At 38.4% G+C, this 25018-nt stretch overlaps 1 protein-coding gene across 9 annotated transcripts in view; it reads right to left on the bottom strand.

Annotated features, from left to right (window-relative positions):
* Positions 1-10990: 10990 nt before the first annotated feature.
* CDC27 (cell division cycle 27) overlaps positions 10991-25018 on the bottom strand; it is a 73463-nt gene continuing 59435 nt past the window's right edge. For 5 of the 9 annotated variants that reach the window (XM_045489283.1, XM_045489282.1, XM_045489287.1 and 2 more), the window contains 4 exons: positions 23786-23914; positions 17990-18064; positions 17021-17177; positions 10991-15170 (listed from right to left, as the gene is read on the bottom strand). In XM_045489283.1, the coding sequence (XP_045345239.1) occupies positions 15088-15170; positions 17021-17177; positions 17990-18064; positions 23786-23914 (444 nt within the window). In that variant the 3' untranslated portion in view covers positions 10991-15087. Of the gene's footprint in view, positions 15171-17020; positions 17197-17989; positions 18065-23785; positions 23915-25018 lie in introns of those variants that run through there. The other 4 variants (XM_045489285.1, XM_045489286.1, XM_045489290.1 and 1 more) reach the window with 2 other exon arrangements.

The following is a 25018-nucleotide window of genomic DNA, read 5'->3' as shown; positions in this document are numbered from 1 at the left end:
TTTTTTTTTTTTAATTTTTTTCAACATTTATTTATTTTTGGGACAGAGAGAGACAGAGCATGAACGGGGGAGGGGCAGAGAGAGAGGGAGACACAGAATCGGAAACAGGCTCCAGGCTCTGAGCCATCAGCCCAGAGCCCAACGCGGGGCTCGAACTCCCGGACCGCGAGATCGTGACCTGGCTGAAGTCGGACGCTTAACCGACTGCGCCACCCAGGCGCCCCCATACCCCATATTTTTTAACGGTCTATGTTTTAGGTATCCAGTGCTTTATTTAAAAGCATGTATTGGGGCGCCTGGGTGGCTCAGTCGGTTAAGCGTCTGACTTCGGCTCAGGTCACGATCTCGCGGTATGTGAGTTCGAGCCCCGCGTGGGGCTCTGGGCTGACCGCTCAGAGCCTGGAGCCTGTTTCCGATTCTGTGTTTCCCTCTCTCTCTGCCCCTCCCCCGTTCATGCTCTGTCTCTCTCTGTCTCAAAAATAAATAAACGTTAAAAAAAATTAAAAAAGAAAATAAAAGCATGTATTATGTAAAGATTTGGTTTGCATGTATGGTTATTATTTTATTTATTTTTTTTTTTAATTTTTTTTTCAACGTTTATTTATTTTTTGGGGGACAGAGAGAGACAGAGCATGAACGGGGGAGGGGCAGAGAGAGAGGGAGACACAGAATCGGAAACAGGCTCCAGGCTCTGAGCCATCAGCCCAGAGCCTGACGCGGGGCTCGAACTCACGGACCGCGAGATTGTGACCTGGCTGAAGTTGGACGCTATGGTTATTATTTTATAATATCTCGTAAGTGATCCACTAGGGTGGATACTATATTTTTGAAATTTGGATGAGAAACTCCGGAGTTCCAGGGGTTCCTGAGTGGCTCAGTTGAGTAAGTATCTGACTTCAGCTCGGGTCGTGATCTCACTGTTCCTGAGCTTGAGCCGCGTGTCCGGCTCTGTGATGACAGCTCAGAGCCTGGAGCCTGTTTCAGATTTTGTGTCTTCCTCTCTGCCTCTGCCCCTCCCCCACTACTCACATTCTGTCTCTCTCTCTCAAAAATAAACAAACATTAAAAAAATTTTTTTTAATTAAAAAAAAAAAAAAAAGAAAGGAAACCCGGAGTTCCCAAAGGTCAGTTTTTGTATCTCCCTCATTCTAAAATTTCTATCACTATTCAGTAGCTAGGGGAGCGTAGGCCAGTCTGAGAAACAGGAAAGTTTTTAGTATATTATGATTTTTATTTCCCTCCAGGGTATTGTCTTTTTTAAAAAAACATTCATTTAAAATATAACACATATACAGAAAAATATTAGATGTACAGTTGAACAAATATTGATAGAGCAAACAACTGTCTAACCAACATCAATACTAACACCAGAAAGGCTGTTGGATTGTCTTCTGGGTCACAACACTCACCCTACTCCTGAGATGACTATTCTCCCGACTTGTATAGTAAGTATTTTTCTTGCTTTTTAAAAAGACTTGTATATGAGGCGCCTGGGTGACTCAGTTGGTTAAGCGTCCGACTTTGGCTCAGGTTATGATCCCCCAGTTTGTGGGTTCGAGCCCCCGTCGGGCCCTGTGCTGACAGCTCAGAGCCTGGAGCCTGCTTCGGATTCTGTGTCTCCCTTTCTCTCTGCCCCTCCTGCACTCGCACTCTGTCTCTATCTCTCAAAAATGAATAAACGTTAAAAAAAAAAAAAAAAAAAAAGACTTGTATCAACGTATATGCATCCCTAAACATAGTTTAGTTTTTTTCTCTTTTAAAATAGCTATATAAATAGACTTATAATATGTGTGTCATTTTGACAGTTTATCTTAAAATATTTATCAGAAAGTTGAAAACTCATACAAAGAATCCCCATCTGTTCTCTATTGAGATTCTTCAAATGTTAACATTTTACAACATTTACTGTATATTTTTCTTTCTCTCTCTCTCTGTGCATACACATGCATGCAAAGATTTTTTTTCAGAATTGTTTGAGAATAAATTGCAGACATAATGTCCCTTTGCCCCTAAATACTTGTGTTTTCTAACAATAAGTCTATTGCCTTCTATTATTTTTTAGTTATCAAAATAAAAACATTAACATTGACACTATTATTTAATCTATGAACCTTTTTCGAATTTTGCTAATTGCTCACTTATGTGCTGTGTAGGAAAAGAACATTAAAAAAATTCTGGCCCGGGATCTGATCCAGTATCATCCACTGCATTTACTTGTCCATTAGTCTCCTTTTATCTGGAACAATTCTTTAGTCTGTGTTGGTCTTTCATAACTTTGAAACTTGCGAAGATTACAGGTTCCTTATGCATAATGTCCCCATTATGAGTGTCTTGGGTGCCTGGCTGGCTCAGTCAGAAGAGCATGCAACTCTTGATTTCAGGAGTGGGGAGTTTGAGCCTTACGTTGGGTGTAGAGATTACTTAAAAATGAAATCTTTTTTTTTTTTAAATGAGTCTGTCTTATATTTCCTCATACTTAGATTCACGTTATGCATTTTGGGTGGGAATATCGTATCCAGAAGTGATGCCACGTACTTCTCCATGCGTCCTATCAGGAAGCACGTAACAGCTCCTTCTCCCATTACAGAGATGAATTTTGATCACGTGGTTAAAGGCAGTATCTGCCAAGATTATCCACCATAAAGTTATTAAATTTCTTATCTTATGAGAGAGAGAGAGCATGTGCATGTAAGCAAGAGGGGGAGGGGCAGAGAGAGAGGGAGATAATCCCAAGCAGGTTCTGAGCTGTCAGTGCAGAGCCTAACATGGGGCTCGAACCCATGAACCGAGAGATGATGACTTGAGCCAAAACCAAGAGTCGGTCACTTAACTGATTGAGCCATCCATGTGTCCCTAAAGGTTATTAATTTTGAAGGGAAAAATAATAAGCATCTGGTGGTGAGGTACTTTGAGACTATGTATGTATCTGGTTTCTCATTCAAATTTCTGCTTATTAGTTTTAGCATTCAGCAATCATTCTGGCCCAAACAATTATTAGTATGGTGGTTGCCAAATAGTGATATGTATTGTTTTCTTTTGTCAATTATTTTTTTTTTCAAATGTTTATTCATTTATTTTTGAGAAAAAGGGCAGGGGGAGAGAGGGAGGGGAAGGGGTGGAGAAAGAGGGAGAGAGAGAATCCCAAGCAGGCTCCACACTGTCAGCGTAGAGCCCAATGCAGGGCTTGAACCCATGAACCGTGAGATCATGACGTGAGCCGAAATTGAAATCAAGAGTCACACTCAGCCAGTGCTGCTCTTTTTACAATTCTTTAAAAAATATTGTTTTCAATTTACGTTTAGTTGACACATAATGTTACATCAGTTTCAGGTGTACAACATAGTGATTCAACAAGTTTATACATTATGCTGTGCTCACCACACGTGTAGCTACCATCTGTCCCCATACAACTGCTAGTACAATATCATTGACGATATTCCTTATGCTGTGCCTTTCATCCCTGTGACTTATTCAGTCCCTAACTGGAAGCCTGCACCTCCCACTCCCTTTCACTCATGATTCTTGCCTCACTCAATCATTACTATCATTATTACAGGACGAGACTAGCACGTGCTTCATATTTACCAGGCATCGCCACCAGTGGGTCAGAAGGCAGGGCATCGAGCCACAAGGATTATCCTCAAACCTTAACGTCGAATGAAATTTGTTCCATTGGGTTTTGGACTTGCTTGGGGCCATTCATTCTTTTCTTTTCTTCCTATTTCTCCCTCTTGGAGTGAGAACATCTATCCTCTCTTATTTTCATTGCATTTTGGAAGCACATAACTTGTTTGGTTTAACAGATTCATGACTGGAGAGGAATTCACCTCAGGATGAACTGTAGTCTCCATATCTGATTTAGATAATATTTAGATGAGACTTTGGATTTTAGACTTTTGAGTTGATATGGAAATATGCTAAGACTTTGAGCTGTTGGGATGCCTTTTCATGTATTTTCCATTCAGAAGGGCATGAATTTTGGGGGCCAGAAGAAGAATGCAATGGTGGAATGCTTGTGTCCTCCCCAAATTCATAGGTTGAAATCCTAACCCCCCAATGTGATAGTTTTAGGAGACTGGGCCCTGGAAGGGAATTAGGTCAGGAGGGTGGACACCTCATGAATGGGATTAACGCCATTATAAAAGAAGTCCCAGAGAGCTCTCTCACTCCTTTAGCCATTTGAGGACATAGTTAGACAACCACCATATATGAATGAAGAAGCAAGCCCTCATCAGACACCGAATCTCTTGGCACCTTGATCTTGAACTTCACAGCCTCCAGAACTGTGAGAATGTTGCCTGAACCATCTGGTCTACAGTGTTTTTGTTACAGTAGCCTAAGCACCCTCCTTTTCTTCTCTCCTTCTTTTCCTTTTTCCCTCTCTTCCTTCTTTTTTTTTTTTTTTTTTTTTTAATGTTTATTTAGTTTTGAGAGAGAGAGAGAGAGAGCGAAAGAGCATGAGCGGGAGAGGTGCAGAGGGAGAGGGAGACAGACGATCCGAAGTGAGCTCCCCACTGACAGCAGAGAGCCCGATGCAGGGCTCACACTCACAAACTGTGAGATTATGGCCTGAGCTGAAGTCGGATGCTTAACCGACTGAGCCATCCAGGCACCCCCTTTCTTTTTTCTTTTCTTTTCTTTTCTTTCTCTTTCTCCCTCCCTCCCTCTCTTTCTTTCCTTTCTCTTTTTCTTTCTCTCTTTTCTTTCTTTCTCTTTCTTTCTTTCCTTTTCTTCTTTCTCTCTTAATTATTGGCATGGGCTCATGAATTCTTATTTTTCTCCAAATGGCTTATAATTCGTTTATTCATTTCAATTGTATTTATTTGGGGATCAAATGTCTCAGGCTTGGCCAGTGGGAGCCCCTTCAAGTTGGTTCCTGCATCCTTGTGATAAAACTCCATCATTTTGTTTGTTTGTTTGTTTTTTTTTTTTTTAGCTCTTTCTTACTTGCTGGCTTAGCAAGATGTGTACTTTTCCTGTCCTAACTCTAGAATCGGCCATTTCTCTGAGTTATTTCAGTATGAGACCAAGATTTGACACTAAGTGTGCCCATTGCTACTAGGATATCTTTGCCTCTTGGCCCTTTCAGTGGACAGAGGTGAATATATATGCATGTAAATACCCATACCTACAACCCCACACATGATACACATATACATGTGCATATACACATACATATTTTAGAAACCGTGAGTTTAAAACAATATTTTTGATTCCAATTAATCCCCACAGGGTTGTTTCTTGCTTTCTTCCTCTCCAGATTTACACATACCTTCTTCTCCAGTGAGAACTCTGATCCCTAATGATATCAATGTGTTTATTCATTTGTTCAATCCTGTAATGTATTTAAACAAGTTTCCCAGTCGCTTGACCCATACTACGAAAGCACATCCACTAAAGAGTTCAAAATTTGTTTGTACCTTTTCCCTCTATCCCTACCCTCACACCCCTCCCTACCCAAGGCCTGAGCATATACAGCCAAATACTGTGTTCACGAGTTACTTTAATTCTTCCTAGTGCCTCTCTCCCCTCCCTGTCTCAGAATAGTCAGGGTATTCATTTGAAACGTAATTAGGCTCATTTGTTTATTTCAATTTTAGTTCTCCCCTTCCATTCTTGTTTTTCGAATGTGTAACAAATTATTATGTCTCAAAGGTGAAAATATTACAAAAAGTATACTCAAAGAGGTGGCACTCTCCCTGAATCCCTTCCACGACACTCCTCCTCACCCCTCATTGGTAACCAACTTCACTATTTTCCGGTTTGTCCTTTCAAGTGTTTCCTTTTGTGAAGACAAGCAGATAGATGCATATGTTTATTTCCCTTTTTTTTCTTACATAAAAAGTAACTCGATCTTTTGCCCTTTGCTTTCACTTAATAACATCTAAAAGTCATTCCATAACAGTTCATAGAGATCTTTCTCATTTTTTTTAGAACCCGTTTAATGCAATGAAACTAGATCTTTGTAGTCAGGTCTCTCTGATGACTAAGTTTTGGGTTGTAAGGCAGTTGAAAGGGGACTCCAAATGGCTCCGTTTCACAGTTGCATATGAAAATTCAAACGCAGAGTGACGAAGGTGTGGGTACTGGCCGAATACCACGGGCAGGTGGCATTGCTACAGGTGACCTCATTCTCCCAAACAAGCAGCTTCCCTGGTGAAGTTTCAAACACGCCAAAGCAGTCTGCCCTCCATTTACACGGTAGTTGCATTCCTGGAAAATTCGGTGAGTGTGGAAACTCTCCGAGCGGTTTCTGCGGCTTCGGGAGCGGAGAGGGCCCGAAAGGCAGTTTCCTCCATCATCCTTTTCGTGTAGCTGCGTAGTATTCCACCGTATGTACCGGTTCATCCAACCAGTCTGCTGTGCTTGGGCATTTAGAGAGTTCCCAATATTTTGCAATCACAAACAACCCCGTGATGACTAAAATCATGAACATGTTTTGTTTTTGTTTTTGTTTTTTGAGGTGTAGCTTCACAGTAAGTTCCTAGAAGAGGGGTCGCCGGGTTGAAGAGATGTAGATGAACTTTTGTTGTCGACTGCCCATTGCCTCTTCTTGAGAGTTTTCATTTTGCATTCTCGTCACCAATGTAGGAGAGCACGTTTTCCCACAGCTTGGCCAATGAAGTTTATTGCCAAGTTCTGAATTTTTGCCCAACTCTTGGATGAGAAATTGTACCTCAATGTAGGTTGTGAAGTTTACAAATTTCTTTGAGTATAGCAGACACACACAGGATTCCAGTAGTTTCAGGTGTACAACATAGCGATTTGACAGCTCAGTGTAGGCATTTTTTTTTTTTTTTTTTTTAAAGAAAACGCTACACCCAATGTGGGGCTCGAACTCACGACCCCAGGATCAAGTCGCATGCTCCACGGACTGAGTCAGCCAGGAGCCTCTCAACATAGTTTTAATTTGCATTTCTCTTAATGAGTGAAAGCAAACAACTTTACACGGTTAACAGCCATTTTTAAATCTTTTGGGGGAATTGTCTGTTCATGTCCTCTTTCAAATGTTTTTATTCATTAGTAGGAGTATTATCCCTTTATTGGTGATATATGAGCAGATATTTCTTCCCAGTTGTCATTTGTACTTTTTTTTTGGTCATGCAAAACGTCTTTAGCGTAGTCAGATTCATCATTTTTGTCATTTGTTTTCTGATTTAGGATGGCTTTTCACTTTCTCAGATGCTTTTATTTCTAATTTTTATTTTTTAAAGTTTGAGAGAGAGAGAGAGAGAGAGAGAGAGAGTGTTAGCATGCATGGGGGAGGGGCAGAGAAAGAGGGAGAGAGAATCCCAAGCAGGTTCTATGCTGACAGGGGCTTGAACCCATGAACCGAGATCATGACCTGAGCTGAATCCAGAGTTGGTTGCTGAACTGACGGAGCCATCGAGGCACCCCTCTCAGATGCTTTGAACTTTTTACGTTTTTTAAATGTTTATTTATCTTTGAGAGACAGAGAAACAGAGTGCGAGCAGGGGAGGGGCAGAGAGAGAGACAGAATCTGAAGCAGGTTCTAGGCTCTGAGCTGTCAGCACATAGCCCGAGGTGGGGCTTGAACTCATGAACCCTGAGATCATGACCTGAGCCAGTCACTCACCGAACTGAGTCACTCAGGCGCCCTCAGATGCTTTTAAAAGGATATGTCTTTTCTTTAGCTTTGTGGTTGTTTGCTGGGGAGACTTTTCACCAGTAGAAAGGTTTTAACAGATTTTTTGTTTTAATGTTTATTTATTTTTGAGAGAGACAGAGCACGAGCAGGGGAGGAGCAGAGAGAGAGGGAGACACAGAATCCGAAACAGGCTCCAGGTCCTGAGCTATCAGCACAGAGCCCAACGCGGGGCTCGAACTCACCAACTGTGATATCATGCCCTGAGCCGGAGCGGGACGCTCAACCGACTGAGCCACCCAGGCGCCCCAGATTATTTTTATTTTTTGAGAGAGAGCAAGTGCACGGGAGGTGGAGAGAGGGACAGAGGGAGAGAGAGAGAGGGAGAGAAACAGAAAGAATCCTAAGCAGGCTCCACGCTCAGCGCAGAGCCCAGTACATGGCTCAATCCCATGATGGTGCAATCACGACTGAGTCGAAATCAAGAGCCGGATGCTCAACCGACTGAGCCACCCAGGCGCCCCCAGAAAGGTTCTAATTTACATATTCAGACTTTTTGCAACAGTTTTGTAGGACATGGATGGCTGTACCCGATTCCAAACAATTTCATGGACAGAATTCTTAGTTTCAGAGCCCTTATCTGTCAGTTGCACATTTCATGCAGTTTTAAGAATTTTGCAAGAAAGGTTGATAGGCCTTGTTTCTCTGTCAGTCTTACATTTCCCCTTCTTTCACTGCCTGTTCACTACTGATATCCCCCCCCTCCCCGAAACACGGCCTCTATGATGCTGCTGCTCCTGACCCCACACGTTTTCAAACCTTTCCCTAAAGCGAGGACTGTGATCTACCAAGGGCCAAACTGTGGTGTTCTGCGGTTTCCTTTTTCCCCTGTAGATTCCGTGTGCTTCCTCTAAGTCCACTACTCCCTCTGCTCTGTGGGGTGATTTAACCTCCTTCCTCACGCCACGGTAACAGCAGGATCCCGTACTGGAACTTCCCCTGCTACTTACAGGAAACTTGAAGTTATAGTCTTCTGGTAATGAAGGCATGAACCCTGTGTAGTTTTTATTTGTTCTACTTGATTTGAGTTGTTTTGGCAGAGCGAGGGGCAGATTTGTAATCAGGCTACTGCCAATCGCTTTCCAATTCGAGAAGTCTCAACATGTTTGACAGATACATTTCAGGACCTAGTCAGGATGAAAACCATTGAAACTAGCGATAGAAAGTGATCTTAATTGAGTACCAGTGGTCATAAATGGTAGTTGAAGTGGGAGGTGAGTGTTAGGATTGGCAATGAGATTAGCAAAGGGCTAATATTAGCATAATAGTGGCTTTGAGATTTTTATCATGGAGTTGGAAGTCTGAAAAAATTAAGAAGCATTTTCTTGAACATTGGGAACAAGACAGTGAGTGCTTGCTATTATGGCTGCTACTGCTCAAAAGAATGTTGGTGATCCTGGCTATAGCAGTTAAATAGAAAAAAGAAATGAGGTAGGTTGTAAAAGGATTAAAGAGGAATTAACATCATTATTTGAAAATAGTATAATCTTAAGTAGAAACCCCACAAACTCTTAGATGAGAAAATTCCATAAGTTGAATACAAGATCAGTGGTCAAAAAGCAATAATTCCTTTGCAGCAGTGTGGCAGGGGCTCTTGGCTGTTGAACCAACAACCATTCCCCCTTCTTTGCTAACAAAATCTGTTTGTGTACAAACCCAGGAGATAAATCATGATTTATCTAAACCAGTCAAGGCAAATCCATTCCTTTTTACCAGATTCTAAATTTACCAGCATCCCCTGTAGCCAGGGATGATTTTGTGACCCCAGTCCTGGCCCAATAACATGTAAGCAGAAATCTGCCATGTTGTTCCTGGGAGTTTCCACTTTTTGCAAATGTTCTGGCTTCTTGAAGCTTTAGTTTTCTCTTGTATCAAGCAGATAATATGTGCCTTACCTTTTAGGATTGTAAAGATGAAGTGAGATTATTCTCACTTCAAAGTGATCCATAAATGCTAAATTAAAAGCAAGTAAATGCTAGTGTTATTCAAGATATTAAAATGATTATGGGCACAGATGTAGCATTGGTATAAATGCTACAAACTGGCAATAAGTTTAAAGAGTGCCATTATATACAAAGAAATCCCTTCACCCAACCAAGTCTTATTATTAAAAAACTAAGAACTGGGGCAGTTGGGTGACTCAGTCAGTTGAGCATCTGACTCTTCATTTTGGCTCAGCTCATGATTTCATGGTTTGTGAGTTCGAGCCCTGCATGAGGCTCTGCGCTGACGGCATGGAGCCTGCTTGGGATTTTCTCTCTCCCCCACTCTCTGCCCCACCCTTGCTTTCTCTCTCTCTCAAAATAAATACACTTAAAAAAACTAAAACAAAGCAAAACTAAGAACTGATGAATTTTTCTTCTTGTGTAGCACCTGGTCCAGTGATTTAACTCACAAAACATTGTGAAGAATCTAGCACCACAGAAAACATGCCATTTGAGTGATTTATAGACGGTTATGCTAATACAGCTCTAGATCAGAGGTTGCAAAGTATAGAATATCAGATTATATATACAGTATAATCTACACTACGTGTATATATGTTAATATATATGTATATATACACACACACACAAATATATAGATAGTAAATATTAATACTTTGTAGGCCATGTAGACTCTGTGCAACTATTCAACTCTGCCACGGAAGTAGAAAGCAGCCATGGACATGAAAACAAATGGCTATAGCTATAGTTCTAATAAAATGAAATGGGCAACGGGCCAACTTGGCCTGTAGGCCATAGACAATCCCTGTCCTAGACTCGAAGTTTACTGTTCTACAGTGAACTTGTCTCACAGGATCATGTCTTGGGATCAACCCAATCGATTTTCCATTCTATCATCTCTACCCTATTATTATCGCTGTATATTTGTACAGTGCAGCCAAAGCACTTACATGGTGACTTAACACATTTGATCCCCAGTCCTCTGTGAGCTAAGAAGGGTCAATCTGGTCTTCTTTGTATTGATCAGAAAAAGGTTTAAGTGTGAATCATTCAAGGTCACAGAGCTACTGAGAGGCAAAATCCGTATTTCCTAGTTATCCTGGTTCAGTACTTTTTAAAAATACACGATTAGAAACCTTACCTCTACTTCATTGTTCTTCTCAGCTTCCACTGTTACTTCCTTTCTGATTCAAACTTCAGTGAAGCATTATGCATTTTTAAGACCTTGAATTTTCTTCTCAACTATAGCTTGTAGCCCCAAATTGAAAATTCTATTTTGAGGATATCAAGTATAAAAAGAATGCTTGTGATAGGGAGGGGAAATTGGTAATAAAAAATTAAAAAAATTTTTTTTCTAGTTTAAAGCAAATTCTAGTCATTCAAGGAGAGAGAACACGCTTTTAATTTCAGTGTGAGAGGAAAAACAGAGAGGCAGGATACAGATCAACGCGCCATCCACGGACTATACACATGATATTTTTAGCATCTAAATACTAAAATTTCCTCTGTAAAACCCAAACTGTTAGGATACTCTTTAGTAGACAATTTAAAAATGCTAAAGAGGACACCTAACAGTCAAAATTAGACATGATTTGAAATTCCCAGAGGAAATCCATACACTAATGCCAAAGTGTCCAGCCCCATCATCTAGTAGCTGACCTGGTTTCCTCTTTTGTAAAATGGAGGGATACCCACTTTATAGCATTGAAGACTGAAAATACTGTGTACAGATCAAGTAACACAGTATATATGGCAAGCTCTCGTTAAATGTGGCTATTTAGCGAACTTTGCGCTTAGAAAGAAAAATAAAACCTATACCGAACCATTAATTAGCAGCTAAACAAGCCAACGACTGCTTCCTGTCTACACTTCTAGTTATCCCTGTCCAGCTGACAGTAAATAGCAGGTCCTAGGGAAGACTATGGTCTTGTTCCCCCTGATCCGACCAATCCCACTTCACGTGTTTTCTGGTACGACTCCTTCTTGCAGTCTGAACAAAACCATTCAGCTCTCTACACTGTATCCAAGATAATCAGACCAGAGTAAAATTTAGTTTCTATGTTCTACTTCTCTTAGGATTTTTTTTCGTGATTTTTAAAACAGATCCTGAATGGAACAAAAAAGCTTTGTATCCCTTTTAAATAAATTTTGGAAGTCATATATATGATTAAAGAACAAGCAGGTGAGTTGCAAAGTAGCAGCTGCTGGCAAAGGGCTTCTGTTGTTTGAAAAAAATATATACTCTAAAAATTACATTTTGGTCACAATATTAATTTTGAAATTCCAAATACTAAAAAAGGATGTGAGTTAAAAAAAAAAAAAAAGTGTATGTATGTATTTGAAGAGGGTGTAAGTTAAAAAAAAAAAATTAGAGAAACACTGCCCTAGACTTTTGTGGAATGTAAAACTTAATTTTTTACTGTTTTGCTGAGCCTTACTATAAAAATACAGATGGCACAGCTGTTGTATATCTTCAACCACTTGATTATAAATTGCTTTCAAAAGTAATTTATTTGGATTTTCTGTATCCTTTAATGAATTGCAAATATATTAACAGAAAAGGCTTTCCCCTCCCCCCCCCCCCCCAGGACTGTACAACTTCTGAAATAAGTCAGGAAAAGAAAAAAAAAAAAAAGACAAAATTACATTGTTTCAATGCAAATAGAACACACACATCACACCCACACTTGCATTTTCCCAGGTTTTCACAAAGAAAACAGGTCACCATATTTCTCAGTGAAGACCCATACTATACTCTGGCTAATCAGAGACTTTCAAACTTTTTTCTTCAAAAAGAGCATTTTTAATAGACTAAATACTGGTTATCACTGAGTTTTTGTTTAAGGTACAACAGCAGCATGGTTCAAATGTAACTTGCAGTTCTTGGAAAAAACAAGAATTTTAAAATAATGAAATACAGAAAAAGTAGGGACCACCTTTCATTATTTTGAGTACCATTGTTCGCTTGAAAAAATATTTCCAACCTCCTAAAATCCCAGAGTTAAGAACTATTTCCAAGGGGGGAAAATATCCAATGCCACAACATAACTTCTGAACAAGAGTGTGTGTGTGTACACATATATGTATGTGTGTGAAAAGCTTAGAGTTAAAAAAGGATGTTAAAGTTCTTGTATTTTAAATTTCCTTCAAAGTAACTTCTGAAATTTCAAACATTTTGCTTGATCAAATGTATGTCTTTTTCTGATTGTTTGATCTTCATTCCAGGCAAAAAAAGCAAAAAAAAGCAAAAAAAAAAAAAGAAAAGCAAGCAAGCGAAAAACAGTTACTAGGTGGGAATAAGGCTTCAAATACCTAAATATTTTGAAAGTAGGTGTGAGGAAAATGAAATCAGGCTAAGCTTGGGCTGAGTGTCCCTCAGCCAGCCATTGCCATGGTGTACCCTCCACAACTATCTTTTTACGCTTGGTCTCAAAATAAGTACCAGAAAGGCTCTCACCTCAGGCACAGGACATAAATTCCTACTATAGAAAAGATAACTATACATCAGCAAATTATGTTCTGAGCTTAGCGTTCTCCAGGCTTTGTAACAGAGCTCAGGTTGAAGCTTTCTATGAAATTCTCTATTTGATACTGTTATAGCGCTGGCTTATGATTTGCCAATTAAAAAAATAAAAGAGTATAAAATTAAATATTACAGAACTAATGAATAAAATGGAATATTTGTTAGAATCCAAGTGCTAGCCTTTGGGAATTTTTAATGATCTTCATTTACTCCCAAACTTTCTTTTTTCTTATAAATTATTTTTTTAAGCAGCACATATTACATAGATTTAGGTAGGAAATTTTGTTAAATACCTCTCTGGCACCAATTACCTAATCTAAGACTCGGACATGAATTAATTTATAATGGTATCTAATCCACATTCAAGTGAGATTAATAGTAAATGATAGAAAGTAACTGAGTCTACAGGCTAAAATTTTCTTCACATCTTCTGTAGTCCACCTTATCTTCACAACTTGACTAACAAGTACAGGTAACCAGTAGATAAATTTGTCCTTCATCAAAGAATCCAAAATAATAACCGTAGGCCTGTCATTCATAAGAAACTATAATTTGTTATATTCTGACATTGGCACTTAAAAAAATGTTAACAACTAAAGTTTCTCTAAAAATTTCAATACATTACAATAAAGGAGATACACAATTTAAGACTTTAAATCTGTTACTGTGAAATTCCAATAATTCCCATTTTATTATGCATAATTAGATCTTTAAAATTGTGGCCATTCCCCAAAGACACCAACCTATATTACGACACACTCAGGAGAGAACTCATCTCCTTCATAAGAATGGTTTGTTTTTTTTCCCCCAGCTAAAAATTTCTAATATCCTAAACCCAATCACTCTTGGTAAACATTTTGGTGACTCACACTACTGAAAATAATTTGAAGCAGAGAGCTGAAAAGAATGGAAATGACCTCAACCAAAGGTAACTACACATTCTTGCACCCTGCTTAAACACTTAGAAAAGTCAAAGGGATACTTTCTTGAACAAATATAGATTCAAGGTCATGGTACAATTTTGATTGTATTAAGGCTTTGCTATCATGATCTCTTTTAAGTCTCTCCACTTTAGTGTTCTCATTTTGATTCTTATGGTGAACATAAATGGTTATTAAGGGCCTTGTTTTGGCTTTTCAGTGGGCAAACACTCTATCATCTCTGAATGTTTAAGGTGATCCCACAGAGCTCAAAGAGAAGAGGCAAAATGGTAAGGGAACAACTTGAAAGTCTGCAATACCAAGACAATGATCAACACTTTGAAGCAAGATGAATAAATTAAAATTCTTGGTTAGACATTAAAGCATTCTTGCCAAGAATAAGTGTACGCTGTATGGAGGGATAGTTGATTCCTACACATGAGTCCCAATATGCCCATTACATTTGTTTATGGGAGACACTGCAAGTTTAAGGTAATTTACATTCCTTGGCAATCAAGTTACTCTGTTATAGGCAATGTCTTTTATTGTTCCATCTGGCACTTGCTAACACCATTCTTGAAGAACCTAGAAATGAAGGTCAGTCACTCTGTTAATCAGGAACAGAACCAAATGAAAACAAATTTTTGGAAAACGACCAAAAAATTCTGGTTCATCACTATTTTCCATACTTAATGGTTCCTTCAAGATAAAACGTTAACTCTTCCTTCCATGATAGCTTTCAACAAAGGGAGATTAAAGAAAAAAAAGAAAAAAGAAAAGAAAAGAAAGTTCCCCATCTTACCCCCCTAAATTGTCATTCGTACTGGTGAAAGAGCCAGTCTTGTTAGCAGCTAAATATTGCACTGCCTTTCATTCTGTGTACAGTCAGGGTCCAATGAAAGTGGCACACTCATTGTCTAAGTGATGGATGATGACACTGCCGGCTCAAGAGTGAAGACTCAGTATATGGAGGGACAAGAAACATGTCAGCACTAATCACACATCCAGTTGCAAAAGTCTGGTTTCCGGAAGTTAAAACTCATCACTTTCAGCTGCATGAAGTTGTGTGTCGTCTGCGTCTGTCATGCTGCTCTCCTGGGATTCATCTGTTCCCACTTTAAAAATAAAACAAAAGTCTACAGTAAGGTGTCTGATGAATATTTCTTGTTGGTTCATGAAAACAAGGGAGACTATTCTACGTAGAGATGAGATCTTAAATTAAGGCCCTTAAAATCCTGACATCCTTCAATCAAATGCAATTCAGATTCCTTATTTTACAGCATGTCTGACAAGACGGGTTTACTGCATTTAACCTTTAAGAGTTTTAACAAAGCTACCTCTCCCTAATAAATTCCTTATTCCAACACTAGGAATTAGAACTAGTTCTCCATGACATTAAAAAAAGACTGACATTCCTTCCAACCGTTGACTCCACTCTGGGAATAGTCCCTGCTAGTCCACAGAAATATAGAATATAACCCTCAGTTCAAAAAGGGTTATTGGGATTATAGGAATTATAATTTTAATTACAGCCTTTTGCCAAGTTTTCTGGAAAAAACCATCTTAGTTTGCCTCATCAGAAGTTTCTCAATTCTCTTATTAAAAAATACTATTTTTTTTAAAAAAGTATTTATTTACTTGAGAGAGAGCACATGTGCATGAGTGAGGGAGGGGCAGAAAGAGAGAGGGGGAGAGAGAGAGAATCCCAACCAGGCTCTGTGCCGTTAGTGCGGAGCCTGACGCGGGGCTCGACCTCGTGAACCATGAGATCATGACCTGAGTCAAAACTAAGGGTCAGACGCCTAACCGACTGAGCCACCCAGGTGGCCCTAAAAAAATACTATTATATGAGGACTTAGTTCTCACTACTTATTTTAAGATATATACTCAATTTAGGGATAGAGCATTTACTACTGCCTTAAACTCTGTTCCTTCCTCTTGATCCTTCAATTAATACATATAAGCCATATTTTTGGATTGTGAATTTGCCAGAGCTTCATAGAATTTGAATAGTTACTGCAGATCTGTCAATACTTTAAAATGTGCAAAACTGGGGCCCCTGGGTGGCTTAGTCGGTTAAGCATCTGACGTCGGCTCAGGTCATGATCTCAAGGTTCATGAGTTCAAGCCCTGAGTTGGGCTCTGTGCTCAGCTCAGAGCATGAAGCCTGTTTTGGATTCTCTCTCGGTGCCCCCTTCCGTGTTAGTGCTCTGCCTTTCAAAACTAAATAAATGTTAAAAAAAATTAAATATATTTTTTAAAATGTGCACAAATTTATTATTCATTTACTTATCACTTATAATGTCTTCAACATATTGTCACATCTATCATCCTGCCCATCCCACTCTGAATTCCTATGAAGCAGATAAGGCAGGCAGGCATTAGTTACATATTTAAACTTAAACTGAGGTCCAGGTAAAAATCTGCTAAGGATTTGTTAAAGTCACACAGCAGATTAGGTTCAAAACTGAGACTAGTTACCTGACTCCACATGCACTTTGTTAATATATTGCCCTAATTTAATTTCCCTAAAATTCCAGTTGGTATAAAGAATATACCATGGTTAGAAAAATAAATTAGGGGTGCCTGGGTGGCTCAGTTGGCTAAGCGTCCGCCTCTTGATTTGGGCTTAGGTCATGATCTCAGGGTCATGAGACTGAGCCCCATGTTGGGCTCAGCATGGAGCGTGGAATCTGCTTGGGATTCTCCCTCTCTCTCTGCCCCTCCCCAACTCGTTCTCTCTCTCTCTCTCTCTCAAATAACCTTAAAAAAAAAAAAGAAAATTAAAAAGCAGCCCACAAATTCTTATGCAAAAGGTAGTTTTCTGAATACTCAATACTTGAAAAAATGTTTACTCCGTGTCATAAAGAAATATCTGTACTGCTATGCCTAACTCTGAGTTGATGTTTTACTAGCTCTCTGGTTTGATACACTTAGAAATCTAATTCATATGGATGGTACTCACTGATTTGTTCTTCTTGGGTTATTGGCTCCTCATCATCTGGAAGGTAGCGCTTGTCAATTGCCTCTTTAATCTGGTTATTGGCTCCTTTAGGATCTAAATCCATAGCCCAAGAGAAATTCATCAGGGCGAGGTGCGTTTGACCTAACTTCTTGTAAACCTAAAAATAAACAGCAGCACTACATTTTTCATTAAGTTGTGAGCTTCAATTATAAAATCCTAAACATTAACAATTTAAATAGGCTTCTAATTTACATGCTGTAAACCCATTCTGATGAGTAGGTCATTTTCATCCTACAGAAGAACTCAGACTAACTTTTGAGTTACTTTTGATATAATCAGATATTTTCAGAATTCCTTGTCTCTGTCTCTCCAATAGTGAGCTTCCAATAAATCACATTCTGATCGGATCAATGACAATTGAAAGAAACGGACTATAAGCTGCTTGATTAGCAATTCATTTACACTGATTTCAAACGTTGTTATATCAACTCCGAACACCTGTCCACCGTTCTCAGCTACCTTAACCAGTTGGCATTTAGGGGCCTAGTCTGTAAAGTCCTTACTAGTCTGGCTTTGGAAATCTCAGAAATCGTTTCTTCTAATTAAGACAACACCAGCCGTTAATTTACTTTTTTGGGGGGATGCCTACATATTTTATGGATAATTGCAAGCTAAGAGCTTTCCAAGATATAGTCTCAGTTATGAACTCACGGCCACTGGCTGCAAGTGCTAATATACTTCCAAAACCATAGTATGGTTAGGATATACGGTGTATGTTCTTATTCCTTCATCAGGATATCATCTTCTTAGATCTTATAACTAACTCTGTTCTTCATTCCCAGAGCATTTAGTTCAGAGATCTAGTTGAATTTGCTCAAGAGATGTTGCATAATATGTATAATATTTCTCCTTCAGAAGTTAATGTTTGTTATGAAAGTCACAGTTTAGGACCTTGGCCCCAATCTTTACCTTTCCTATTAAGAAGTAAACGAGGGATTCTTTGGGAACAATTTGTTTCAATTCTTCAAGTTCTTGTAAAGCAGACTGAAAAAAGCAAAGAAAAACAGAGTAGCAAAATTTTACAAAGTTCTAACTAAGCAAGTATTATTTGATTTCCCAAATCATCTTAACTAAAGCTTACTAGATCTTTATCAATGCACTTCCTTATTGCATTAATTCTTGTCATGAAATAAAATGCATGAAAAATACTTATGACAACAGGGACTAAGAAACGGCAGGAATTCACCAGAGTACACTGAGAACACACACACGCAGGTGGTGACAATACTTGCTTTGGTCACCGTTTTATGTAAAATAACAATGCTCCATTACACTGTGTGTGTAAGAGCTTTGGAAACTAAGTTGCAGAACAAAATAATTCTGAAATTCTGTTCATAGACCTTCTCCCTGATGCAAGCACCAAGCTTTGAATACCAACCTGCTATTTTAACTAATGATGAAGAGTCTAAAATTTAACCCTCTGAATTAAGTCAAAATTGTCTACAAATCTTTTGACCATCGCTAAAGGGGTTGGGGAAATTGAGAGAAAAGATAGAGAAATAAGATTTGTATTTAAAAGAAAGACATGATGATCAAAAATAAAACTGGGTCCCCAACTGAGATACTGTCTGCTTTTCACCTAAGCAAATGGACAAAAATAAAAATAACTTGATATATAAAGTTACCATGACTGAGGGGAATGAGGCACTCTCATCACTGAAGGTGGAAATGTGACCTGTTGCAAAGCCTGTTTGTGAACTCTATTTAGCATTACCTATTATGTTAAAAACTGCATGTAACCATTAATTCAGCAATCCTGCTGCTAGGAATTTATTCCAGGGACATATTCAAAAAAGTTCATTAAGCCACCTTTGTAAGAACATTCAACATGTTACTGCAAATCATTAGAAGCAATGAAGGTGTGTCTAATCATAGCCTAGTTAAAATAAATTATGGTCCATCCTCTATGGAACACTAGATCTGTAGGTACTCAACTCTATGCTAAAAAAAAAAAAAAAATACAATAAAGTATGTGCAATACTATTTCTTTTGCAACAAAACATATATATGACACATATACAAATAGTTATGTGGGTCTTCTCATAAACACTTTATAAATACACTTATGTGAGCACATAGGTTTCCTTTTTTTTCTGGCAGAAATCAATACCTATATGCCCCTAATCAAGGTAAAGGTGGCTTACCTTTGGAGAGGGGATGACTGAGGTAAAGGGGAAGACTTTCTATTTTTAACATGGCAGCTTTCTCAATTTTTTGAATTTTCTAAAATAAATATTATACTTTATTTCTCTTTAATGTCCACAGAGATTATCTACTTTTCTTCTCTATACATACCTCTTTGTAGTAAAACAAAATCCAAAGTAAGTCAGGTTAAAAAAAAAAAAAAAGGATAAATACCAAATATCTATCCACAGAAATGTTAAAGTGGAAGAAAAAGCAAATTACAGAATATGTGTAGTTGTATTAGCTTCTTATTTTGTCATAACAAATTACCACAATTTTGATGGCAAATAAAACAAATTTTTTATCTTATAGTCTGTGCATTAGAAATACAATTTGAATCACACTGGGCTAAAATCAAGGTGTCTTCCCTTCTGAGGGTTTTCTGTTTCCCTGCCTTTCTTCCCAGACTTTTTAAAGGCTGCCCGCATTTTTTAGCTTGCAGCCTCCTTCCTCCGTCTTCAAAGCCAACAAAGGTGGGCTGAGGCCTTCTCACGCTGGTCCTGACCACAGTTGGCAAAGATCCTCCGTGTGACCTTTAAGATCCATGTGATTAGACTGGGCCCACCTGAATAACACAGGATACTCTCCCCAACTCAAGGTCCACATCCTTAATCACATCTGCAAAGTTTCTTCTGCCGTGTAAGGTAACATAGTCACAGGAACCAAGGGTTAGGGCCTGGACATCCTCGAGGGGTCATTACTCTGCCTACCACAGTAGTGTAAGCCTACTTTGTTACAATTAAAAATATGTACATGATGAGAAAAAGATCTAGAGAAGTGTGTTCTGAGTTGTTAATAATGCTCCTCCCTTGGAGGGTCAGCTTATAAGGCACATTCAACCTCGTATTTTTTTTATACTTTCATATTATTTGAGTTGTTTGGTAACAGGCCTATTACTTTCATAAAAAGCCCCCACAAAGATACAAGGACTAAAGCAGTGATCAAAGATAGTGGGCTAGCAAATGTATCAGAGGATTACAGAATTTAGGTAACATAAGGGGATTTATACATTGATTGGTATAAGACTTTAGTTTTATTTCTCTGAAAAGGGTGGAAAGGAACCAATCTTACTTCCCAGTTATAAAAAAGTTTAATACAGTCCCATCCCACCCTCCCTTCACCTAAGGCCAAATGTAATTTCTTGGCTTTTGTAAAATTTTTACTGGCATTATCTAAAATGAAAGGTTCATATACAATATTTTTGTGGAAAGCAGTGTGAAAGTAGCTGTGTGGTAGATTCCACAGATTCATTACCATACTAGAGTGATGTGTGACATTTTCTGTAATAAAAAGGATTGAGAAAAGAGTAAAGGCACACACACAAACGCGCGTGCACACTCTCTTGGGACAGTGTGTTTGTGTAAAAGGCTGTGTTTTTTACACAAGTATGTAGGGGGCTCTGGTGCAGCCTGAACATTTCACATGTTCCTAACTGCTGGCAACCCACGAGAAATAAACTCAAAGGACCGCTGGGCTGAATGGGTCTGAGAATCACATCTGCCTGTCTAGGAATGGAAGATTTACTACATGTGGTAAGTCTACGAGGTAGACTGTTCTCTTTTCCTTCCATACTAGTAAATATTGTAAAATATACACGGAATAAAGTCTCAAGATAAAAGATCTGTGGTCATGGATATTAGTTACCTAACGATCACTGTTACACCTGTCCGACATTACTGACAGGGACTGATGAAGCCTGTATCACAATGAAGCCTGGGGCTGACTTTTAATACCACAGAGAAGCAGTTCTCACACTTGCTGGGTCTCCAGACCTCTTTATACTCTTAACGTTTATTGAGGAACCCGAAGAATTTTTGTTAATGTGGGCTATAGCTATCAATACTTACCATATCAGAAATTAAAACTTGAAAAGCTTAAAAAATATTTATCCATTAATTTAAAAGTAACAACAATAAAGCCATTACTTGTTAACATAGATAATATCTTTTTAATGAAAAATAACTTTTTCAGAATAATAAGTCTGTAAGAATAATGGCATTGGTTAATATTTTTGAAAATCTCTGGTTGATAGAAAATAGCTGCACTCTCTTATCTGCTTCTGCATTCAATCCATTATGTCATGTAGCTTTTGGAAAATTCCACTGTACATTCATGAGAATAAGAGTGAAAAAGGCAAATAACATCTAAATATTATTATGAAGATAATTTTGACCTTGTTTACTCCTTGAAAGGATTTCTGGGGACCTCCAGATGTTCTCAGACCACACTTTGAGAATCACTGCTTTAAAGCAATCTCAGTCGGAACAATGCACTCCAATCCTTCGCTGCTACACCACACACGGTTCAGAACTGACAGCTTTTCTAACTGTGTGTTGTAATTGTTATAAAAATTTCATGCATCTATCATACCTCCCCACCTTGATAATCTAATTACAAAGACTCATTGAGAAACAGTGTCTAACATAGTGTCAGAGTTCTCATTTTTGCCCTAAAAAGACTTAAGATTTACAGCACATTAAGTGGGGTGATAATTAGCAATGCTTTTGCCACAGAGAGGTTGAGGTGGCTCTCTAACACCATTGGCTTTTCATTTTGGAGCCAAGACATTTTGAAAGCAATCAGTAACTTTTACTTATGCCCCTTTTTATATTATTTTAATATAGGTATACTGGATACACCCGTGCTTCAAAGTACGTCTTATAATTTAGCTGATACTCAAAAATGGCTATGACCATTATAACTTGAACAATGGGTAAGATTAGAACTTGGGCTTCTTGAAGCAAGTACAGGGCTGACTTAAATGGCATAATATCTGGTAGGTGTGTTGGCATTAAAATGGCTTTAAGAATAACTGAATAAAATCCTTCAACTGAAGAACCTGACCCCATATCTAAAGAGGTTACAGGGGTGCCTGGGTGGCTCAGTTGGTTAAGTGGCTGACTCTTGGTTTCGGCTCAGGTCACGGTCTCATGGTTCTCATGGTTCGTGTTTGGGCTCTGTGTGGGGGGCTCTGTGTTGACAGTACGGAGCCTTCTTGGGAGTCTCCCCCCTTACCCACCCCCCATCCTTCCCCTGCTCACTCTCTCTCAAAATAAACAAATAAACCTAAAAAAAAAAAAAAAAAAGAGGTCCAATGAAGCAAAAACATGAAAACAAATGATGAATTACAATTACAGCACCTCAAAGAACAAGTTAAAAGTTGAAAAGTGTTTATTAGATCTATTTTTTTCTTTTTCCTTTTTTTTTTGGAGAGTGTGTATGCACGTGGCACAAGCTGGGGAGGGCTGAGGGAGAGAATCTTAAGCAAAAGGTCTATGCCCAGCGCAGAGCCTGACACCGGTTTGATCTTATGACAGTGAGATCGTGACCTGAGCCGAAGAGTTGGGTGCTTAACCAACTGAGCCACCCAGGCGTCCCTAAAAGTTGTTTATTAGATTTAAAAGAAGCTTTTATAAAAGAACAAAAACAGTAAGGACTAGACATCCACTTCTTTGATAAAGAAAAACAGAGTAAGATTAGTGGAAATTACTGAATAAATGACAACGAATAAATTAGATGACTGATCCCTTATATATCTTTATTAGTCTGCAAATGTTAAGAGCTTAATATTGGTCTTGTATTTTTCAATTTCAGCAAATGTCAATGTGTACTGGAAGAATTGACTTCTTGGGAGAGTCTACTGAAATGGATTATTTGGTCCAACATTTTCTGTGCACTTAACTTTGGGTTTTTTGTTTCTTTGGTAAGTTTTTTACTCTTTTTGGAAAGAAGAGCCTAAATTTATTAAAAAAGTAAACTGAACTTTCAATCAACACTTTGGAGTCATGGTTTGTGATTCAGTAAATGATAACAAAAAAACCCATGTCACTTTATGCCCCTTTTCTCTTTCTCAATTTTCCTTCTCTTCTTTTCTCAGTATATGTATGTATGTATTTTTTTTCAGGCTACAGCTCTGTAATTGGGAAAACAGAGTGAGAACTAAAGAGAGAAACACATCAGACTAGATCAAGTAGCCTTGTTCTAAGCTTTTATAACTCACTATACTTTTCCTTTATGTACTCACCATGCACTTTTTTTGTGATTATTTGATTAATGTCTATTGTCCCTCTGGAAGGGTACTAGCTGGTGAGCTCTTCAAAGGTAGGAAATGTGATTGCTTTGCTTTTGCCCCTTTATCCCTAGTCCCTGACATGGAATAGGCAGGTACTCAGTACATATTTGTTGGATTATGCACAAACATTCATCTGTCACCTGCTCAGATATATTGGTCTTAGGGGATGGTTTAGGTCTTACCTTTAAGATAACTCCCTGATGGAAAAACTGCCGTTCTATATACGGAATCTTTCTAAGGGATACTGACATATTCCTAAATAGCCACACACTCATCCTGCATATCAGTATTTCATGAAAAAATAAAAATCACAAAAGAAAATAAATAGCTTTTGAAAATGGGAAAATAAACTATCAGAGATGAAAACTATAAACAACTTTTGGTTTATTAAAAGAAGGGGCAAAACTTAAGCAATAAAATGCTGAAAACCATTAAAATATGTATCTTACCTTATATTTTTCATTTGCAAATAAAACTGAGGCTCTGTGAAATTTGCATAGAGGGTTCTTGGGATCAATAACAATGGCTTTGTTTAGGGTATCCAAAGCCTTCTCAGATTTTTTCAGTGCATGCTGAACCTGTAAGAAGTAAAGATCACATTAATGTTTCCTTTTGATATTTATGGAGAAAGGTGAGAACCAAATACTGTCACTCAAAACCAACATAGAAATAATAAAATCACTGGGGCACCTGGCTGGCTAAGTTGGTAGAGCATGTGGCTCTTGATCTTGGGGTTGTGAATTTGAGCCTCACATAGAGATTACTTTAACAGCAACAACAACAACAAAAAGATAACAAAACTACTAAAGATGTATGGTCTAACTGGATTTTCCACAGGGTTAGGTGGACTCAATAATTGAATACCTGACTATTAACAGAGTATCTCTAAAGTCTCTTCCAATTCTATCTAGTTCAACTGCTTCACTTTCAAGATGAGAATACTGAACCCCAGAATGTTAAATACTTTGCTCTGGGATCAGAACCTAGGTCCTCTGACACCCAATCCACCATTATCCATAATGATAATCCATACTGATAATTCTATCTGTAGAGCAGATATTCAGTTACTTTTAAGTCTAAAAGACAAGGAAAACCCTGGTTTTCCCTTCACAAGAAAATCTGTACTATTTAGCTAAATAATACTCACATTTCAATAGGTTTATTATGGTCCTCTAAATATTAGGCTTTGCTTTTTTTGTTGTTGTTTATTTATTTTTCAGAGACAGAGCATAAGCAGGGGAGGGGCGGAGAGAGGGAGAGGGAGAGGGAGAGAGAGAGAGAGAGAGAGAGAGAATGAGAATGAATGAATGCAAAGCAGGCTCCAGGCTCTGAGCTGTCAGTACAGAGCCTGAGGCGGGGCTCGAACTCACGAACGGTTAGTTCATGACCTGAGCTGAAGTCAGAAGCTTAATGTACTGAGCCACTCAGGTGCCCCAGTATTAGGCTTGTCAAAACTAGGTTCAAAGGACCCCTAGAGAATTTGGCTTTAAACCCTTACCAACCGTGTTTCACTCAGAACAATTATACTTCTACTTATTTTAGAAATTTATTTTAAAAATAATTCTTCTGCTTTATATATTTTAAAACCATTGATCTTTAACACTGGGAAGTAAATATTTTAAATTACTTTAAAAAACTCCACAAAAACCCAAGCATCACTATTCATTCACGTGCACATTCTG

Source organism: Leopardus geoffroyi, chromosome E1 (genome assembly GCF_018350155.1).
Source record: "Leopardus geoffroyi isolate Oge1 chromosome E1, O.geoffroyi_Oge1_pat1.0, whole genome shotgun sequence".
NCBI classification, from domain to species: domain Eukaryota; kingdom Metazoa; phylum Chordata; class Mammalia; order Carnivora; family Felidae; genus Leopardus; species Leopardus geoffroyi.
Note: the sequence above shows the minus strand (reverse complement) of the source record. Positions and strands in the feature narration are given on the sequence as shown.